The following is a 22,217-nucleotide window of genomic DNA, read 5'->3' on the forward strand; positions in this document are numbered from 1 at the left end:
CATAGCCTTCAGCTGGGAAGAGGAGTATAGGCTGGAGGATCTCTGGGATGCTGTGATCATGGTCACATTCAAGAAGGGAGACAAGTCCAATTGTGGTATATGTCTTTTTTAAAAATGTTATTGTTTCACGGGATGTTGGCATCACTAGCAAGGCCAGTATTTGTTGCACATCCCTAATTGCCCTTGAACTGAGAGACTTGCTCAACCATTTCTTTTTTTAAATCTATTAGTGTCACAAGTAGGCTTACATCAACACTGCAATGAATTTACTGTGAAAATCCCCTAGTCACCACACTCTGGCGCCTGTTCGGGTACACTAAGGGAGAATTTAACATGGCCAATGCACCTAACTGGTCTTTCAGACTGTGGCAGGAAACCGGAGTACCTGGAGGAAACCCACGCAGACACAGGGAGAACGTGCAAACTCCACACAGACAGTGACCCAAGCCAGGAATCGAGTCCAGGTCCCTGGCGTTGTGAGGCAGCAGTGCTAACCACTGTGCCACTGTAATGTTTGGATAGTAGTTAAGAGTCAACCACATTGCTGTGGGCCACTTACCCCAGTCCAACGCTGGCATTTCCACATCATGGCCACATGTAGGCTAGATCAGGAAAAGAGGCAGATTTCCTTTCCTAAAGGGCATTAGTAAACCAGATGGGGTTTTACAACAATCAATGATAGTTTCATGGTCACCATTACTGATGACATTCCTAAGGAGATTAAACATCCCCACCAACTCATGGAGTTTTGTGACTGACCAAAATAGAGAAGGTTAATTCAGAAGGTACTGAACACATCAAGAGACTTCAGTGGGAGGACACTGAAGTGAAGTTGAGGCATTGGAGAGAGCAGACAAGCAAAATGTCCAGCACTGCTTACCCTGCGTGTGACAGCAAATGAAAATCATGCTTTGGGCTTCCCAGCCATCTCAGAACCCATCGAACTGGAGTGCAAACCAGTCAGCCTTGATCCTAAGGGACTGCCTAAGCAGAAGGAAACAGCAGTGAATACACTTTAAAAAGTGCTTAAATGGATGTAAAGTACTTTGGGGCATGCTAATTTTGCCTTTTTCTTCATCTTTGTGTCCAGAAACTGACAGGGCAAAAATATTTGGACTATGAGGTGCAGGAATAAAGTTCTGAGATGTCTTTGCTCCAACAAATTCCACTCTTTGTTTTTTCATTCAATTATCATATGTAAATAGAAGCATTTGTTCATTTGGTTTGATCTGAATAAATATTCTGTTTGTTTCTGAGGACAGAAGAATCCTGTGCCAGCACCTGACACATTCTCACTGCCACTACACTCTCGCCTGATTATTGTGCTTTTTCAACTTATTTGGTTTCACCTGGCTCTTGCTAGATATTTGATGTATTGTTATTATTTTTACAGGAACGTGTAGATTGTTATCCTAACCTTCAGTTGAAAGAACATCCAGGTTTCAAAACATCATGTCAGGCCTGTGAGTTGCAACGTTACTGCAGATTTACAGTTACCCTATCAGGACAGCTATATGACAGCAAGAGTTTGGAACAAGACAGCTTCATGTCAAATGACAAACAGGTAAACTGAAGTGAGAAAGTAGGAGATTTGCAATGTTGTGGTTGTTAAGGAAGCTGTCACAGCTCTGAAAGCCTTGTGAGATAAACTCTGTATCCCACAATTATGGTTGTATTTAGACATTTTAACTGCCGTTCATTTTTTGTAAATTCTCTCAAATGAACCCACAGATGTTGGGAAGTTCAGAAAAATGACCATCTTCCTCTGCGGGTTAATCTTGGAGTTTTTTTTAGCTGATGCAATGTGGCTTGAAAGATATACCAACAGTAAAAAGTAGCATCACAGCTAGGTTGAGCTTTTCATCAGTGACTATCCACTTACACACATACATACACACATACACAGACATGCTTACAACACACACACACACATGCTTATACTCACACACACACACACACTCTCACTTGCAGAAACACAGATACAAACATAGAGATACATACATGCTTTCACACACAGACACACACTCCCTCACACACACAAATTCACGCACATAGACACTCTCGCATACACATATACACTGCCATACACACACACACACACATGTCTGCCCGCTGACAGACATACACACACACACACACACACACACACACATATTTAGCCATTGCCATCTGCTGGTTATTTTCTGTATCACACACAAACACACATACAAAAGCACGCACACACATATGCACACACACACCTTCAGCCACTTCCATCTGCTGGTTATTTTCAGTGTCTCACACACACACACACACCACTGCAGGGGCTGCTCAGTGGCAGTCAGAACTGGGAGCTTGAGATGATTTTCCCTACTGGAGGTTCTCCACTATCCTGGCTGATAACAACATAACTTGAGTTTGAACTGGCACATGGCCTGTATGGAGTGGCTGATCCCTGACTTAAACAGCTAAGTAAGAAGTCTAACAACACCAGGTTAAAAGTCCAACAGGTTTATTTGGTAGCAAAAGCCACTAGCTTTCGGAACAGGCTGTCCCTTTGTCAGGTGGGCGGGAGTCCCACCCACCTGACGAAGGGACAGCCTGTTCCGAAAGCTAGTGGCTTTTGCTACCAAATAAACCTGTTGGACTTTAACCTGGTGTTGTTAGACTTCTTACTGTGTTTACCCCAGTCCAACGCCGGCATCTCCACATCATGACTACCATTAAACAGCTAAGCAATGAGGGCAAGGTGAATGGTGAAGAACACCAAAAGGAATAATTCTCCTTACTCCATTGTGATTTCCTCACTGTCAATCAGTGTCGTGACCCTTTTGAACCATACTGCTTTAAAAACTAACTTTTTAACAAAAAGCTGGCATTGAGCTTTGTTGGATTGGTGTCAGGAATCAAAGGTGGAATGTTTGGAGTGAAAATAGAATCAATAGTTGGTGAGCATTTACATATAAAATAGGAGCAGGAGACCACTCGGCCCTTCAATATGATCATGGCTGATCCTCTATCTCCATGTCATACTCCCCAAACTTTTTGACGTCTTTAGAGTCTACAAATCTATCTAATTTCTTGTTCAATATATTTACTGGCTTGATTTCCACAGTTTCACCACCCTCTGAATTAAGAAATTTCTGCTCATCTCAGTCCTAAATGGTCTCATCCACATCCTAAGACTGTGACCCCTTGTTCTAGACTTCTCCCAGCCAGAGGAAACAACATCCCAGCACTCAGTCTGACCAGTCCAGTCAGAATTTTATACATTTCAATTACATCCCGTCTCATCCTTCTCAATTCCAGTGAATACAGGTCCTGCTGAACCAATCTGTCCTCTTATGACAATCCTGCTATCCCAGGCATCAGTCCGGGCATCAGTCTGGTGAACATTCACTGTACTGCCTCTATGGCAAGTGTACAAGGATCAAGATACAGTTTAAAAATAGGGGTGAAAAATGCCGACATGATTGAGGTAATATCCCAGCATTTGGAATGAGAGAAAGAGGAGGCTGACACAGGTACAGTGCAGCTTGAGTTAGCTAAAATTTAGTTGCAGGTGAAGCAGCTTGGAACAGGAAGAGATAGAGAAAAACAAAAGCTTGAACTTAAAAATGAAGAAAAAGGAAAAAGCAAATGAAATGGAAATGCAAAGGCTCGAACTAGAATTCCAGAGAGGAGTTAGCAGGGGAGAAAACAGATGAGGAAAGAAACAGGCCCTGATTTTACTGGCACGGCTGCCCGAGGCTCGTAAGATTGCGCCCAAGGCCAACAGTGAATGCTGTTCTGAGAGCCTCGCCGCCCCGATTTTGGGGCGGCCGTGTCGGCAAAACCAGGGCCAGAGAGTTTCAAAGAGAAAAAGAAGAGAGATAGTTTACCCTGGAAAAACGAAAGCTTAGTTAATGGGGTGAAAGAGAGGCTAATAGTTCGTGTGATGAGTTGAATCAGAAAAGCATGGGTGCTTTTCTGGTTGGCGGATGGTAACTAGTGGCGTGCCGCAGGGATCGGTACTGGGGCCTCAACTATTTACCATTTATATAGACGATCTGGAGGAGGGGACTGAGTGTAGGGTAACAAAGTTTGCAGGCGACACAAAGATAAGTGGAAAAGTGAATCATGTGGAGGGCGTAGAAGGTCTGCAGAGAGATTTGGACAGGCTGAGTGAGTGGGCGAGGATCTGGCAGATGGAGTATAACGTTAACAAATGCGAGGTTATTCACTTTGGAGGAAAGAATAGCAAATTGGAATATTATCTAAATGGAAAAAAATTGCAACAAGCTACTGTGCAGAGGGACCTGGGGGTCCTTGTGCATGAGACGCAAAAACCCAGTCTGCAGGTGCAACAGGTGATCAAGAAGGCAAATGGAATGTTGGCCTATATCGCAAGGGAGATAGAATATAAAAGCAGAGATGTCTTGCTGCATCTGTACAGGGCATTGGTGAGGCCGCAGCTGGAATACTGTGTGCAGTATTGGTCCCCTTATTTGCGGAAGAATATATTGGCCTTGGAGGGAGTGCAGAGAAGGTTCACCAGGTTGATACCAGAGATGAGGGGTGTTGATTATAAGGAGAGACTGAGCAGATTGGGTTTGTACTCGTTGGAATTTAGAAGGCTGAGGGGGGATCTTATAGAGACCTATAAGATAATGAAGGGGCTGGATAGGGTAGAGATGGAGAGATTCTTTCCACTTAGAAAGGAAGCTAGAACTAGAGGGCACAGCCTCAAAATAAAGGGTCAGTTTAGGACAGAGTTGAGGAGGAACTTCTTCTCTCAGAGGGTGGTGAATCTCTGGAATTCTCTGCCCACTGAAGTGGGATAGATGGATTCCTGATCGGTAAGGGAATTAAGGGTTATGGGGATCAGGCGGGTAAGTGGAACTGATCCACTTCAGATCAGCCATGATCTTATTGAATGGCGGGGCAGGCTCGAGGGGCTGGATGGCCTACTCCTGCTCCTATTTCTTATGTTCTTATAATCCAATTCAGAGATTTGATTGAACAAGGAACCTTCACCGTGTGCCTAGGTTCACTGAGGACAGAGTTGAGAGATTTTTTATCTCATTTGGAAAAGTGGTAGAGTGACCAAACGGCGCATGGGCCAGTATTTTCAAACATTCCCGCCAATGTCAATGGACGTTTTGCTGATTCACCAAACTTTTTGTCGCGCCAGTGACGGGTCCTGCCTGAAAATCCCAACCATGGACTCTTGTTTTGCTGAGTGTTTTAGTGGGGAAAGCAATTGAGGTTTATTCTAATCTTTCAGAAAAACAATCTACAAAACTGTGAGCCAGTTACAATCATGGGACTTAATGCTTGTGAGCATGGCCCCAAAGCCTATTAGTTAAAATTTCGGACTTTAACGGAACATCATGGTGACGCAGTGGTTAGCACTGCTGTCTCACAGCACCAGGAACCTGGGTTCAATTCCAGCCTTGGTTACTGTCTGTGTGGATTTGCACATTCTCCCCTGCTTGGTGTCTGCTTGGTTTCCTCCGAGTGCTCCATTTCCTCCCACAGTCCAAAGATGTGCAGGTTAGGGTGATTGGGCATTCTAAATTGCCCTTAGTGTCAGGGGGATTAGCAGAGTAAATACATATGGTTACGAGGATAGATTGGGTGAGATTGTTGTTGGAGCAGGCCTGATACTGTAGGAATTCTATGAAAGACCAAATGAATTTGACATCGAGAAATAAATACTGTGGGACTGGTGGTTTTGAGTGCTGAAACTTGAACAGAATTTTGAGAATGTAAGAGAGCTAATGATAATGAAAGTATTTCAAACAGCATTCCATAGCCATCAGGTTATAGCTAGAAGACCACAAGGTTTCTAAAATAAGAGGAGCATCAGTTCTGGCAGATGGATATGATATATAACATAGCTGCTAGAGAGCAGTAGATTTCCATCTGTAAACCCACAGGGAAGCTGGATGGATAGAACAGCATCTGACTTTAAGGAGAAGGCAGAATCTGTTCTAATCAATAAAAATGATAGTGATAAGAATAGAAGTGAATGACAGCAACCAGGATGCTTTCATTGCTGTAAGATAGGGTTGTAAAAAGCACATTGTGGGAACCTGAAGAGTAAATTGGTGACAGTGATAGGGATGCTTCAGGAGACTTTGGAAAAAAGAGTATCAATAAAGGAAATGGGTATTAAAATAATGTCAGTGGTACATGTGAAACATGTTCCCTCAGAACCTAAGAGAATGGGGAATTTGGCTCAGGATAGTCAAGGAGATTCTTCTCTGGATGCTGGTGGAGTGAGTCAGGTTAATGGAATTACTCCGACAAAAGTAAACAAATGAATATTTTGAAAGACACTGGGGTAGTTCAGTCGCTGATGGTGGCTGATGATACAGTTTGTAATTCAGATGGCTTGATAAAAGATAAAGTATTATTGGGGGGTATTCATGGGACTCAGAACCTGTTCCCTTGTACAAAGTTAGTTTATAAAGTGATTAGTAAAGGGAGTTGTTATTGTGGGAATTGTTCTTAGCTCACCCATGGAGAGGGTAGATTTTACACTGGATAATGAGTTGGCAGGCGCAGACAGTAACATGGTGGGGAATATATTGCAGCAGTTGCTTGATCATGCTGAACTTGCCAAACACCCCAGAAGTATTGTGACCAAACTTGAGAAGCTTATCAATGATTAGATTTAAGGTAAGAGGCAGGAGATTTAGAGGGATTGAGCAAAGTTTTTTCACCCAGAGGGTGATGGGAATCTGGAACTCATTCCTGACAGGGTGGTAGAGGCAGGAACCTTCACAACACTTAAGAAGCATTCAGATGAGCACTTGAAATGCCATGGCATACAAGGCTGTGGACCAAGTGTTGGAAAATGGGATTAGAATAGATAGGTGCTTGATGGCCAGTACAGACATGATGGGCCAAAGGGTCTCTTTTTGTGCTGTAAAACTCTATGGGCGCGATCTTACCGGCCGTTCAAGCGGCCGGCCAAATCTCCATTCACTGCAGCAGGATGGGCAAATCCCACTGGTGTGAATGGTGGTAAGATTCCGGCATTAGACTCTATAAAGAGGCTGAAATGCAGAAATAACTGGCCCAAGGCCAACAAAAGTTGTATCAGAGACTTTTAAAATTATTTTCATGGGATGTGGGCATCACTGGCTTGGCCAGCATTATTGCCCATCTCTGATCACTCTTAAGGTGGTGGTAAGCCACTTTATTGAACCGCCACTGTCCACATGGTGTAGGTACACCCACAGTGCTGTTGGGGGAAGCTCTAGCATTTTGACCCAGTGACAGTGAAGGAAAGGCAATGTATTTCCAAGTTGGAATGGTGTGTGGTTTGGAGGGGAACGTGCAGATCCTCATGGCAGGTTCGCATGCATCTGCTGAATATGTCCTGCTAGGAGGGAGAGGTTGCAGGTTTGGAAGATGCTGTCGAAGGAGCCTTAGTGAGTTGCTGCAGTGCATCTCGTAGATGGTACACGATGCTGGAATGTCAAGAATGCTGGAATGTCGAGAGTACAGGAATGTGAAAGGCCACATGGGGAACTTTCTATACTTAAAGAGCAATCGAAGGAAAAACTGATCAGTGTAGAGAACCAGCTTTCATGCACAAAAAGATGAATTAGATTAAAATAAGAGAGCTGGAAGGAACAATTGGGCGTGGCCACAGGAAGTGGAACACTTGATTGAGGAGTTTAAATGTCTAAATGATAAACTTGTAGAAGCAAATTCAACAAAGATAGTTCTTCTGTTAAAACTTGAGGAATTTGAAGTCTCAGAAAACCGCCTTGAACAGGAAAAGGAATTACTGATGAATCTGTTGGTTGAATGTAGCATTTCAAAATTAACATTTTCAATAGTAAAGACTGCAACCACAAAGTGACCCTGAAGGAGCAAGGACACTGATACCATATCCAAAGTGTTTGTCAGTGTTGAGATGCCTATCCAGCAGCAGGAATCTAGGCAAAATACACAGAAGACCCTTTAAAGCCCCAAAAAGATTGCAATGATGTTGTTTGTGAATTGCCAGGAAGGTACAAAGTGTTGGAAAAAATAATAAAAGTTCAGAATGAGGAAGCGGTTGACCTTGCTGGAGAAGAATGAATGAAGGCACATTCTGAAGAGGATCAGGAAATAGGCAGAGATTACAATATTTAACAGGCAGACCAAACAGGATATCAAGCTTTCTGCTTGAGCACAAAAAGCATCTGAATGATATCCTGGAAGTGGCAAAGGAATATTTTGACTAAGGGAAAAACTAACTGTTGGCACAAGAAGAAGTCATTTGGAACATGATAATGCAAAAGGAGAATTTAAAATGCTCACGTCTGAAAAATGAACTTAAAAAGAAAGATACGCCGAAAGCTGAAGAAGAGGAAAGCAATCAGACTGCGGACATAGCCCAGACTCTTTAGTGCAGAGTTAAAGAAAGGGCATGCGGGAACGGCCTCTGATTTATGACAATTCGATTAGTCCTCCTTGTCGTAGGTCCTTGCCTTTGTTTTGGTTAAATTCTTATCACTTCATAAATACCACGGAGGTGATTTTCCAGCCCCGCTCATAAGAGGGGCCATAATGTGATTTGAGACAGGGAAAACTCATTTGAGATTCTCCCCACCCCCAGCCAGCAACGTAAACTAGTTCTTGACCAGCAATGGCATGAACCAGATTAGCATATTTAAATATGCAGGAACTATTTTAAGCCGGATTCATCCGGCTCCTGGAATTCACCCACCTGCCAGCACAAAGTGAAGCCGGCAAGAATCACTACTGCTCCCCACAGAGACCAGATATGATGACCACTGCGGGTTCTGTGAGGCCATTGGAGCCCTCTGGTCATCAGGGACATGGCTGGGCCATGCGATGCCCCGGTATTTCTCTCTAGTGCCCTGGTTGTGCCAACCTGGCACTGCCAACATGTCAATGGGCAATGCCAAGACTGCTGATGAGTGGGGCGTTGCACACTTGGGGTGAGTAGAGGTTGGTACCGACAATTGGATGGGGGTGTGGGGGGAAGGGGGTGCTGAAAACAGTGAGTGGAGGGGTGGGGTTGTAGCGTTATTTTTAAAAGGGTGCCCCCGATCTCAGGATCCGACCTTGCTGCCGTCATTAAGCCCCGCACGTCTCTTTCACAGCGCAGATCACCTGAACCTCCAAAAAATTGTCTAAGTGTGGGTGGGTTGTGATCGGAATTTCATCAACCCACCCGGCATGAACCGCACCACATTTCCCGCTGCAACTGCACTTCGAAATATTTTGGGAGAATTGCACCCCATATGTGTAATTGTGAATAATGAAAAGGTTACCTGAATGCTATGTAATAAACTATTTGTTAGAAGAGATTATGATGACAACTTTTGTGAAGAAAGCTTCACTACATTTTTCTTGCACCAGGGCAGCACAGTGGCACAGTGATTAGCACTGAAGCCTCACAGGGACCCGGGTTCAATTCTAGCCTCAGGTCACAGTCTGTGTGGAGTTTGCACATCCTCCTCGTGTCTGCGTGGGTTTCTTCCGGGTGCTCCGGTTTCCTCCCGCAGTCCAAAGATGTGCGGGTTAGGTGGATTGGCCATGCTAAATTGCCCCTTAGTGTCAGGAGGACTAGCTAAGGTAAATGCATGGGGTTATGGGGATAGGGCCTGGGTGGGATTGTCCAAGAACTGTGGCAGAAGAAGGGTGTTGTGTATGTTGGGGCTTAGCCCCTTTAAAGGGAATGGGTCATGTGGCCTGAGGTGTGGGGTGAGCTGGTTGGGAACCGCCCTGAGTGGGCAGCCAATGTCTGGAGTGTGGAGCGAGTAGACTGAATAAAGAGCTGTGTTCCCTGACGCCTGGCTTTGGAGTAGTTCTTGAGGAGACGCCTCAGCACTAAGAGATTTAACAAAAGAAGTGAATGAGGAGGAAGTACCGTACAAAGGGAAAGTAGGATTAGGAAAAGTACATTCAGCTAAATTAGTTGACATTTAGTGGTAGGGAGTCTGTTCCTCTCATTCTATCTCTCTGACAGGACTATAATTTTCGTCTCCCTGGAGACATTTCTCTCTGCTGCCTTTCAGCTTCCAGACAATAACTTGTGTCCATTAAGAAAGAAAGAAAATGAAACTTCTATTTATAATCCTCATCAAACCAGTTTGGATGTCTCAAAACACTTTGATATGCAATGAATTATTTTGAAATGCAAAGGATTGGTATGTTGGCGGATGTGGCAGTCATTTTACATACACGAGAGGCCACAAACAGCAGTGAGCTAAATGATCAATAAATGTCCTTTTTTAAAAATTATGGTTGAGGGATTAATATTAGCCCAGGCGGCAAGGGACTTGTTCTTCAGATAGTGCCATGGGACCTTTCATGGCTATCCCAACCATAAGAGCGGGTAGATAGGACTTGAGTTTCTTCAGATATTTCACTCACCGAAGATCAGACCTACGTGAGATCCCTTGTTTCCCACAAACTGTACTCTTCCTTTACCTGGTAATGCAGAATTGCTGCCGTGTTAAACACAGCCCCTTCTTACTGTATCTATCACTGGAATACACATGCATCCTTTGTGTTTGTTGAGCCTTTGGATTGTCATATTCAGTTGTTCGTATTTGACTGGGTGTGACTGTTAACTGTTCTCTGTGCTGTGTGCTATTAACCAAGCTTGTAGGTGTGGTTAGAGCAAAAGAGAAACTAAAAGCAAACAGTAAGCTTGTCTCTGCTAACATTGTAAGTAAAACTCCAGTTCACATTTAGAAACCTGGTGTGTGTCAGCTCAGCACCATAAAACTGGGGAACAGAAGAAACACGAACAAGCTATAAAGTACAAATTGGATTTATTAAAAATAATAGTTGGAGAGCTGCAGAAATTCTATCAAGCAGCTTTGGAGAATTGTAACTTACACCTTCTTGGATACAAAAATATTAAAATTATAACACCTTGCTAACTCTCTAGGTAGTTTTAAACCTGGTCCAGGTTTAAGCTAAAGTTTTTAAAGTTTATTTATAAGTGTCACAAGTAGGCTTACATTAACACTGCAATGACATTACTGTGAAAATCCCTTAGTCGCCACACTCTAGCACCTGTTGGGGTACACTGAGGGCAAATTTAACATGGCCAGTGCACCCCACCAGCATGTCTTTCGGACTGTGGAAGGAAACCGGCGCATCCGGAGGAAACCCACGCAGACACGGGGAGAACGAGCAGACTCCACACAGACAGTGACCCAAGCCGGGAATCAGTTGAGTAGTTCAACCACTATTAGCATCCTCGGCAGTTATTTAAATGATAAGGTGGCGACATGGGGGGGTTTGAGAGGGCGCGGGTCTGAGGGCATCTTGTGTTACTTAAGCACTCTGCCATCTACTGCAGAGAGTTTGGCCACCCCTAACAATGTTGCAGCCTGGCCCACATAAGGAGAGTCAGTGTCACCAAGCTATGTAGCTTCAGCCAAAGCTCAAACAGCTGTCACGCAGCCTCTGGGTTTCACTATGAAGAGACAAGGTTCACCTTATTTGGTAGATTGAAATCGGTAGGGGCCTCCAAGGTGTCTCTCATTTTCTGTAATCAGCTTTCCCACAGATGAGTGGTGAGACTCAGACCCTCCGGAATGACAATGGCATGATGACAGCAGTGTGCGTTAGCTTCTCTCAGGATGTCAACCTGTCTGCACATTTGCCCTATCCTCAGCCAATACCTGCATTGGTCCCAGCAAGTCACCTGGGCCAGACTTCCCTAACAGCAGCTGAGCTGATGTCATTTCCAGCCAGGCCCGCACAGGCCTGACAAAGTCATCGGCTCCGCACACCTCAAGATTCCCAGCTGTCACCTCCTCTGTTTAGGCCACAAGTCAAGCATTTCAGAGAGTACAGACTCTGGAGTTAGGAAATCTTATCAGGAGGTTTCTTATCTTCTGTTAAGAATATTTCCTAACTCTAGAGGCTTGACGCCTAGATGAGAAATAAATGAGATGCATATCTGTGTTGGGAATTAAATTCAGGAAGCCTGCAGCGGGGGGTGAACAGCAGCAATAGTTCGGCGCACATTTTAATCATGAGGCTGAGGAAAGTCCTTAACATGAGTGACATGATCCAAAAAATATCTGTGGAAGCTAAAAATTGGTTGAATCTTACCATATATAGTGTGATAACGTAAACATGCACACATTATATTATAATTTTTGTTTTCTACGGGTAGAATTGTTACCCTCACTGTTAAAGTAAAAATATTGTGCAGTGATGGAGTGAAAGCTCCAGGCAGTTATGTCCATAAGGTTCCATCAGATGGTGCTATGGTACATAGGAACAAAGGAATATAGGGACGTTGGAGCAGGAGTAGGCCATTTAGCCCCTCGAGCATGCTTCACCATTCAACAAGATCATTACTGATCATCTACCTCAACACCACTTTCCTGCACTATCCCCATATCTCTTGATATCACCCGAATCTAGAAATCTATCAATTTCTGTGTTGAACATAAGCAATGACTGAGCTTCCCCCGCCCTCTGTGGTAGAGAATTCCAAAGATTCATCACGTCTGAGAGAAGTCCTAAGTGGCTTGCCCCTTATTCTGAGACTGTTTACGCAGGTTCTAGATTCCCCCACCTAGGGAAAACATCCCTTCTGCATCCACCCTGTTTAACCCTTGAAGAACTTTTCAAGTTTCAATGCGATCACCTCTGATTCTTCCAAACTTTAGAAAATATACGTCGAATCAGTTCAATCTCTCATCATAGAACACCCTGGCTGCATAATTTAAAACCAATATAGACATTGAAATATGTGAAAATGTGTGGGACAGTTTATGTTTGTGCCTAATGGAAGCTGTTTTGAAGCATGTTGTGCCAAACATGACACCAAATTAAATTAATCCCTTCTGCCTGCCCTTGGTCCATATTGCTCCATTCCGTGCATATTCATGTGCTTATCTAAAAGCCCCTTAAACGGCCCTAACGTATCTGCCGCCACCACCCCTGGCAGCACATTCCAGACATCTACCACTCTCTGTGTAAAAAAAAACTTGCCCCTCACATCTCATTTGAACTTTCCCCCTCTCACCTTAAATGCATGCTCCTAGTATTAGACATTTCAGCTCTGGGAAAAAGATTCTGTCAACCCTACCTATGCCTCTAATCCTTGCCATCTATAGACATCTATCAGGTCTCCCCTCAACCCTAGTTTGTCCAGCCTCTCCTTATAGCTCACACCCTCTAATCCAAGCAACATCCTGGAAGTAAGGCTTTTTATTTTGTCCCGTGTACACAAACCCCTAAAACTGTTTTGTCGAGATTGAATCTGAACAGGTATATAAATACCTTGCCCAGTAATGCGAAGGAACTGAATTAGCCTGCGTACAGCTGAGCTTAAATAATTTCTGTGCTGGGGTGCTGTCAGCTGATATTAATTCAGCTCCCTGTGGGAGCTGATAAACCTTCAGACTGGAATCTAACTGATGTCAGATTGACTGATAACTTTCCCCTCATCCTCAAAGGTGCGGATTTATCCTGCGTCGCAATTCCACAGGCTCCAAGCATTTCTATTTACCTCATTCAAATGGCCGTCCTTATTCTGTGAACCTAGATAGTGAGTGTCAGTAAGCTATTTAACTGCCTTGGGAGGGGGGAGCTCCAAGCAACAGCCTCTTGGAAACAATGGCCAGTAGGGGCCACTGGAGTGATGAGGAGCTGGCTGATGTTTTCCCATCGAGCTAAGGTTTGCTGAGGGCATCTTATTTCTTACAGATCAAATATTGAACCAAAAACCTTGTCTGTATGGATCAGTTGCACACTCGCTTTACCAGAGTAGCCTTTGGGAGATATAGCATCTACTGCTTAAACAATATCATTTAAGAAAACAACAGTATTTTAAAAATATCAAATTTATTCAAATTAATCCTTGCCATATTTTTGACCTTGAAAGAGTTGTTAATAATGAAACCCTCTCTTTGATTTACAAATAAATGAATTCATATTGAAATGCTGTGCACTTGATGCATGTTCAACTCATCAATTTTCTATTTTGTTCAAAACATTCTAGGTGATGGTGGTTGGCAGAGTGTGTGCAGAGAGGACAGAAGTGTACCACAGTCTAAAACATTTTAAATACAACCTGTATCAGCAGTGCCGTTCCATTGCGCAGAGTAATGATAACCAGGATGAAAATGTGAAAGACACTGTCAATAGGATCTATGAGCGTCTGGAAGAACAAGCCTGGATTGAAGAGGTAAGCTTTCCCTGAAATGTGGCATGTTGTTAATTTATTCTACTGGGAAATTAAAAATTCAATCTGAGTAAGTAAAACAGTAAATGAATTAATAACAGTAATAAGATTGTAAATCCAGAGGCATTAATTAGATAGGCAAGAAGATGATTAGTTGGTGAGTTGGTTTCTTTTATCTTTAAACTGGGGCAGTCATTTAAATTAGTAGCACGCTGAATTAAATTTATAGCTTAACTAGTTAAAACAACTTAATGCAACTACAGGGGCAGCATGGTGGCACAGTGGTTAGCATTGCTGCCTCACAGCACCAGGGACCTGGGTTTGATTCCCGTCTTGGGTGGCTGTTTGTGTGTAGTTTGTACATTCTCCCCGTGGGTTTCCTCCGGATGCTCCGGTTTCCTTCCACAGTCCAAAGATGTACGGGTTAGGTTGATTGGCCATGCTAAATTGACCCTTAGTGCCAGGGGGATTAGTAGGATAAATAAATGGGTTCATGAAAGGCAGGTCATGTTTGACTAATTTGGTGGAATTCTTTGAGAACATTATGTGTGCAGTGGACAATGGGGAACCTGTGGATGTGGTGTATCTGGATTTCCAGAAGGCATTTGACAAGGTACCACACCAAAGACTGCTACATAAGATTGGGCAGCATGGTAGCACAGTGGTTAGCACTGCTGCTTCACAGCTCCAGGGACCTGGGTTCGATTCCCGGCTTGGGTCACTGTCTGTGTGGAGTTTGCACATTCTCCTCGTGTCTGTGTGGGTTTCCTCCGGGTGCTCTGGTTTCCACCCACAATCCAAAGATGTGCGGGTTAGGTTGATTGGCCATGCTAAAATTGCCCCTTAGTGTCCTGAGATGCATAGGTTAGAGGGATTAGTGGGTAAAATATGTAGGGATATGGGGGTAGGGCCTGGGTGGGATTGTGGTCGGTGCAGACTCGATGGGTCGAATGGCCTCTTTCTGTACTGTAGGGTTTCTATGATTTCTATGATAAGATAAAGGTGCACAGTGTTACAGTTAATGTATTAGCATGGATAGAGGATTGGTTAACTAACAGAAAGCAAAGAGTGGGGGTAAATGGGTGTTTTTCTGGTTGGCGATCAGTGACTACTGGTGTGCCTCAGGGATCAATGTTGGGACCGCAATTATTTACGATTTACATAGATGATTTGGAGTTGGGAACCAAGTGTAGTGTGTCAAAATTTGCAGATGACACGAAGGTGGGTGGAAGAGCAAAGTGGTGCAGAGGATGCTGAAAGTCTGCAAAGGGATATAGATAATCTAAATGAGTGGGCGAGGGTCTGGCGGATGGAGTACAATTTTGGTAAATGTGAGGTCATCCATTTTGGTAGGAATAACTGCAAAATGGACTATTATTTAAATGGTAAAAAATTGCAGCATGCTGCTGTGCAGAGGGACCTGGGTGTCTTTGTGCAGGAATCTCCAGGAGTTGGTTTGCAGGTGCAGCAGGTAATTAAGAAGGCAAATGAAATTTTGTCCTTCATTGCTAGAAGGATGGAGTTTAAAAACAGCGAGATTATGTTGCAGCTGTATAAGGTGCTGGTGAGGCCACACCTGGAGTACTGTGTATAGTTTTGGTCTCCTTACTTGAGAAAGGAAGTACTGGCACTGGACGGGGTGCAGAGGAGATTCACTAGGTTGATTCTGGAGTTGAGAGTGTTGGCTTATGAGGAGAGACTGAGTAGACTGGGGCTATACTCATTGAAATTCAGAAGAATGAGGGGAGATCTTATCGAAACATATAAGATTACGAAGGGAATAGATAAGATAGAAGCAGGGAAGTTGTTTCCACTGGCGGCTGAAACTAGAACTAGAGGGCATAGCCTCAAAATAAGGGGAGCTGAGGAGGAACTTCTTCACACAAAGGGTTGTGAATCTGTGGAATTCCCTGCCCAGTGAAGCAGTTGAGGCTATCGCATTGAATGTTTTTAAGGCAAGGATAGATTATTTTTGAACAGTAAAAGAATTAAGGGTTATGGTGAGCGGGCGGATAAGTGGAGCTGAGTCCACAAAAAGATCAGCCATGATCTTATTGAATGGCGGAGCAGGCTCGAGGGGCCAGATGGCCTACTCCTGTTCCTAGTTCTTATGTTCCTAAGTGGTGTTATGGGAATAGGGTAGGATTGTTGTTGGTGTAAGCCTGATGGGCCAAATGGCCTCCTTCTGCACTGTAGGGACTCAATGAAATTATTTTTGAAAGGTATTTGTAAACTCGATACCCTAATTAGTTAAACAAAATACGATACAGGTGGCAGGGCGGGTGACGTATTGCAGCTGTAGTGTGTGGGTGCTGGTGGACACCAGTGTGATCAACAGCAACCACATCTGCGTCAAGCGATGCAGCATGAGCAACTTTGGCTCAGAGTTGATGAGCTGGAGTCTGAGCTTCGGACACTGCGATGATCATGGAGAAAGAAAGTTATCCAGACACTTTGTTCCTGGAAGTTATCACACCTCTTAGAGTAAGTGCATCAGATTTAATCCATAGTCACCAGGAGGATATGACTGCAAGTGAGGCAGTTATGGAGCCTCATATGGGGATCCAAAAAGGAGCCTCACTTGTTTAAGATGTTCTTCAGCCTGTGTGGATGAGATGAGGGACTGCAGGGAGGAGGAGCAAACTGACCACAGCACCCGAGCCGTTTGGGGTTCAGCATTCAGATGGTGGGAGTAAAAAGGAATGCGGTTGTCAGAGGGTCAGTTGTTGTGGTCCAGGTAGGTACCAACAACTTAGGTAGGACTAAGTAAGAGGTGCTGCTGAGAAGGTATGAGTAGCTAGGGGCTGAATGAAAAACCAGATCCACAAAGGTAATAGGTAATCTGTGGATTATTGCCTGAGCCACAAGCAAATTGGTTTAGGGTAAATAACATTAGAGAGTTGGTAACGTTGCTCTAAGATTGGTGTGGGAGAAATGGTTTTCAATTCACTGGGCATTGACACCAGTACTAGGGATTCAGCAGTGAGTACCCCAGAGAACAGACTTCATCATTGATATACTTCAGGCAGAATTCGAAACAATAGAGATGTTTTTGATTGAATGGGGAGTCAAAGATTATAGGTGCCGGCAGGAAAGTTGAATTAAGACTACAATAGTTTAACCATGATCTTATTGAATGGTGAGTAAGGCATGAGGAACTAAATGGTTCATTCCTGCTCCTATTTTTAACAATCTTATGATCGTATGATGATCTTACTGAATGGCGAAGCAGGCTTGAGTGGTTAAATGGCATACTCCTGCTACTTATGTTCTCATTCATACAAAGCAGTTTTAGATCGGGGATACAGCCACTGTTTGTGTTTTTTATTTGTTCAGGGAATATGGACATGGCTGGTTGGACCAGCATTTATTGCCCTTCCCTAATTGCCTTTGAACTGAGTAGCTTGCTAGATCATTTCAGAGGGCATTTAAGAGTCAACTACATTGCTGTGGATCTTGAGTCAGTTGTAGGCCAGACCAGATAAGGACATCAGATTTTCTTTCTTAAAGAACATTCCTGAACCAGGTGGGTTTTTACGACAATCGACAGTGGTTTCGTGGTCATTATTAAACTTTTATTTCCGTGTTTTCCTCTTCTGCTTTCACTTTTTATGCCTTTGTTTTTAACCCAGTTTCCATCTCCTCCAACACCCTGCTCAGATACCCATCCCCCTGCCATACCAGTTTAAAGCCTCCTCGACAGCACTAGCAAACTCCCCAGCATGGATATTGGTCCCAGTCCTGGTGGGGTGTAACCCATCCAATTTGTACAGAGCACAATCCCCCCCCGAGAACCTGTCCAAATGCCTCAGGAATCTGAAACCCATCCTCCTACACCACCCTCCACCTACACATTGATCCTACCTATCTTCATTTTTTTGCTCTGGCTAGCGCGTGGCACTGGGAGTAATCCTGAGATTACTACTTTAGAGGTCCTGCTTCTTAATTTATCACCTAACTCCCTGGATTCAGCTTTCAGGACCTCATCTCTTTTTTAACTATGTCATTTGTACCAATGTGTGCCACGGCCACTGGCTCTTCACCCTCCCACTCCAAAATGTTCTGCAGCCGCTCTGTGACATTCTGGATCCTCGCACAAGGGAGGCAATATACCATCCTGGAATCACTTCTGTGGCCACAAAATGTCTTTCTATTCCCCTTGCAATTGAATCCCCTACCCCTCCTTACCTGTGCATTTGAGCCACCCATGATGTCACGAACTAGCTTTTCACTGCATTCCCCTGAGAAGTCATTACCCCAACAGTATGCAAAGCAGCATATCTGTATGAGAGGGTTATGGCCCCAGGGGGTACCTGCACTACCTGCTCGCCTCTGCTCTGCCTGGCATTAACCCATTGCTTTCTGCCTGTGCAGTCTTAACCTCTCTAAACGTGCTATCGACGAAAATCTCAGCCTCACAGATGCTCCAGTCTGACTCCAGCCGCCGCCACTCCCACTCCAGTACATGGATTCCCAGTAGCTGCAGCTGGAGATACTTCCTGCACACATGTTCTCCTGGACACTGGAAGTGACCCGAGCTTCCCACATAGCACAGGAGGAGAATTCCATGTGGTCTAGCTGTCCCGCTATGGCTTGCCCTCACATCACTCCCCTTACTGCTTCCACGTTTGAGAATATTAAAGCTCTAAGGACCTTCTTCCAGTCCAGATGCTGACTATGTAACCACAGACCTTACCTGTATTCTTACTCTACTATCAAATGGTGGAATAGATACACACCAGTTCCTACTTACCAATCAGCAGATTTCCAGACTGCTTCACTGTGATGCTGATTGCAGGACACTCTTCCCAATATGACTATGTCAGGTGGTTGCATGGCTAGACTGTGAGACAGTTCTCCCAATTTTGGCACAAGCCCCAGATGTTAGTAAAGAGGACCTTGCAGGATCAACAGGGCTGAGATCGTTGTTGTCTTTTCCAGTGCCTAGGTCGATGCCAGATGGTCAGTCCCGTTTTATTTTCTTTTTGACTTTATTGGAGCAGTTTGAGGTGTTTCAAATTGTTTTTAAAAGCTTACCCACCACTGATGTTAAACTGAAAAACCTGTAGTTAATACGAATATCCTTATACATTTTCTTGAATGAGAGAATTACAATTGGCACTTTTCTGTGTATCTAGGGAAGATTGTGCAAACCCTTTCACTAATTCCACCCCCACGTCCTTTAACAGCCTGGAATGCAAATCACCTGGAATAGGTGACTTATCCAATCCAAGCATAGCCAGCCTTTTCAGTATATCCTACCTCTCAATTTCTATCCCATTCATTTCCTCCACTATTTTCACTTTAACTAATATTTTGTCAGCATCCACTTCCTTAGCAAACATTGATAGAAAGTACTCAATAAGTACATTGACCTTGTCCTGTGCCTCTACACATACATCATCTTTTTGCCCCTAATGGACCCTAGCTTGCCCCTTGCTATCCACTTATCACTTACATGATGGAAGAAGGGGAAGGCAGTGGTGTAGTGGTAATGTCACTGGACAAGTAATCCAGAGGTCCAGGCTATTATTCTGGTGACAGGTGTTCCACCATGACTGTTGGTGGAATTTAAAATTCAATTAATAAATCTGGAATTAAAAGCTACTCTCACTATTGGTGACCGCAAAACCAAACCAATGTTGATTGTTGTAAAGACCTATCTCATAGAATCACAGAATCCCTACAGTGCAGAGGGAGGCCATTCAGCCCATCGGGCCTGTACCGACAACAATCCTATCCAGGCCTTATCACCTTAACCCCACGTATTTCCCCTGCTGGCTCCCCTGACACTAGGGTCAATTGAGCATGGCCAATCAACCTAACCCGCACATCTTTGGACTGTGGGAGGAAACCGGAGCACCCGGAGGAAACCCACACAGACACGGTAGGAACATGTAAACTCCACACAGACAGTGACCCCTAGCTCGGAATCGAATCCGGGTGCCTGGCACTGTGAGGCAGCAGTGCTAACCACTGTTTCGCCGTGCCTGGTCTACTAATGTGCTTTAGGGAGGGAAATCTGCCATCCTTATCAAGTCTGGTCAACATGTGACTCTGGATGCAAAGCAATGACCTGGCAAGACACTCCGTACTTGTGAAGAGCAGCGATGGTTGTACTTTGGAATGCAGCAGCCATTTTGTGCTGCATGTCCCAATAATGCTCCAATGACGAGATAATCTGTTTTCATCATGACATTTATTGAAGAATCAATTGACTGTGACACCTGGGAAACTTTAATTCCTCTTCAAAATAATGCCTTGGGATTGAGATGGAGCCTGGGTTTTGAGCACTATAAAGACAGTTTAAATAGTATGGCTGAGCTATGAGAGGAAAGACATTCAGAAAGAGTGCGAAAAAAACAGCATAAACATATTTAGCTAGCTTGGAAACTCAGTAGCAGGTAGCAAAGCTCAGCTTCAATCGTTTGACCTTTTAGAAAAAAAGAACCAACACATATTTCTTCAAGCGCAATACCAGCCAATGCAATAAATCCACACATTGTTCTGAAAAATAGTGAAGGGTTTATTTTTTACAACACTGGCAGCATGTTTAATCCAACAGCTGTTGTCCCACAGCTCCCAGGCCATACAAATGATATTGAATGTAACCATTATCACTTATGGTTATCTTAGAAGACATAACTTCCGCAATTACACCATCTGTTAAACTTCCTCTTTCCCTGTGCTCAACTCTCAATATTGTCATTTGTTGGGAACAATGCCATGAATTTGCGTCTCCCTTGTGCATTAGGCTTTTCTCTTTGAATTCTGTTTTGAGAGGCAGTATCATTGCTGAAAGGTATCTTACAGAGCAGGTGGCACAGTGGTTAGCCTCACAGCGCCAGGGACCCAGGTTCGATTCCCGGCTTAGGTCATTGTCTGTGTGGAATCTGCATGTTCTCCCCGTGTCTGCGTGGGTTTCTTTCGGGTGCTCAGGTTTCCTCCCACAGTCCGAAAGATGTGCTGGTTAGGTGCATTGGCCATGCTAAACTCTCCCTCAGTGTACCCAAACAGGCGCCAGAGTGTGACGACGAGGGGATTTTCACAGTAACTTCATTGCAGTGTTAATGTAAGCCTCCTTGTGACAATAAGAAATAAGCTTTAAATTACAACATCATAATTCCACCGGTGAAATGATATTGCACTTGGGGTTCCAACTATAGAAATGTGGCTGCTACATGGCTCCTGCTTGCATTTTGTAGTTTTTTTGCAGTGTGATGCAGCAATATTTGCTCGGTGGCATGACAGTGCAAGGAGCAAACCTGCTCAAAACTCACTAAAAAGATGTTGCAGCTGTAATTTTTTGGCTTTTTTTGAGGCGGTGTTTTCTCACTTGTTCATTAATTACTGCCACAGGAATGTGGGCTTTAGAACTGATACTAAAATTGGTCCAGATCTTCCCGTCTTCAGATCGTTGGAGCCCGGACATATCCCCCAAGATAGACGACAAGACCCCTCGGAAGCCCCAACACAAATGTCTCCGTGGGAATTGCCCAAGAAGTTTGAACTTCCGATGGGCTATTCCCCGTTCCCCAGAAATCTCTGAGAAAGTCTCCAATTCTGAGTTAAATATTAGGCAAATTAAATCCTACTCTAACACCTGGACAACTGTACAACTGACCCTCCCTCCAATGCTAAGCAATCACACTAAGACTATATTAGAGGAAGGGAGTAGTGTATAGATATGTTGTTAACTATCCATAAAATTACATTTTGAATCTCATATTTTTAATTACCCATTTTTCAGAAAAAAAAGGCCTGAACCATTGACCTCCCAGTTTTAAAGAGGCTGTTTTTCTAGCTTTTTGAAACCTTCCACAGCAAACAAAAAGGACAGATAAGCTTTAGGTTTACTTATTATTGTCACAAGTAGGCTTACTTTAACACTGCAATGAAGCCACTGTGAAAATCCCCTATTTGCCACACTCCAGCCCTGTTCGGGTATACGGAGGGAGAATTTAGCATAGCCAGTGCACCTAATCTTTTGTATTGTGGGAGGAAACCGGAGCACCCAGAGGAAACCCACGCTGACACAAGGAGAACGTGCAGACTCTGCACA

The 22,217-nt window shown here is 44.0% G+C and overlaps 1 protein-coding gene across 2 annotated transcripts in view; it reads left to right on the plus strand.

Moving 5' to 3' along the window:
* ccdc82 (coiled-coil domain containing 82) overlaps window positions 1-22,217 on the plus strand; it is a 67,597-nt gene that overhangs the window by 30,585 nt on the left and 14,795 nt on the right. Inside the window, exons 6-7 of one of the 2 annotated variants that reach the window (XM_078221771.1) lie at window positions 1,394-1,564; window positions 13,973-14,158. In XM_078221771.1, the coding sequence (XP_078077897.1) occupies window positions 1,394-1,564; window positions 13,973-14,158 (357 nt within the window). The remainder of the gene's footprint in view (window positions 1-1,393; window positions 1,565-13,972; window positions 14,159-22,217) is intronic. The other variant, XM_078221772.1, reaches the window with a different exon arrangement.

This window comes from Mustelus asterias, chromosome 10, assembly GCF_964213995.1.
Source record: "Mustelus asterias chromosome 10, sMusAst1.hap1.1, whole genome shotgun sequence".
In the NCBI taxonomy this organism is placed as follows: Eukaryota; Metazoa; Chordata; class Chondrichthyes; order Carcharhiniformes; family Triakidae; genus Mustelus; species Mustelus asterias.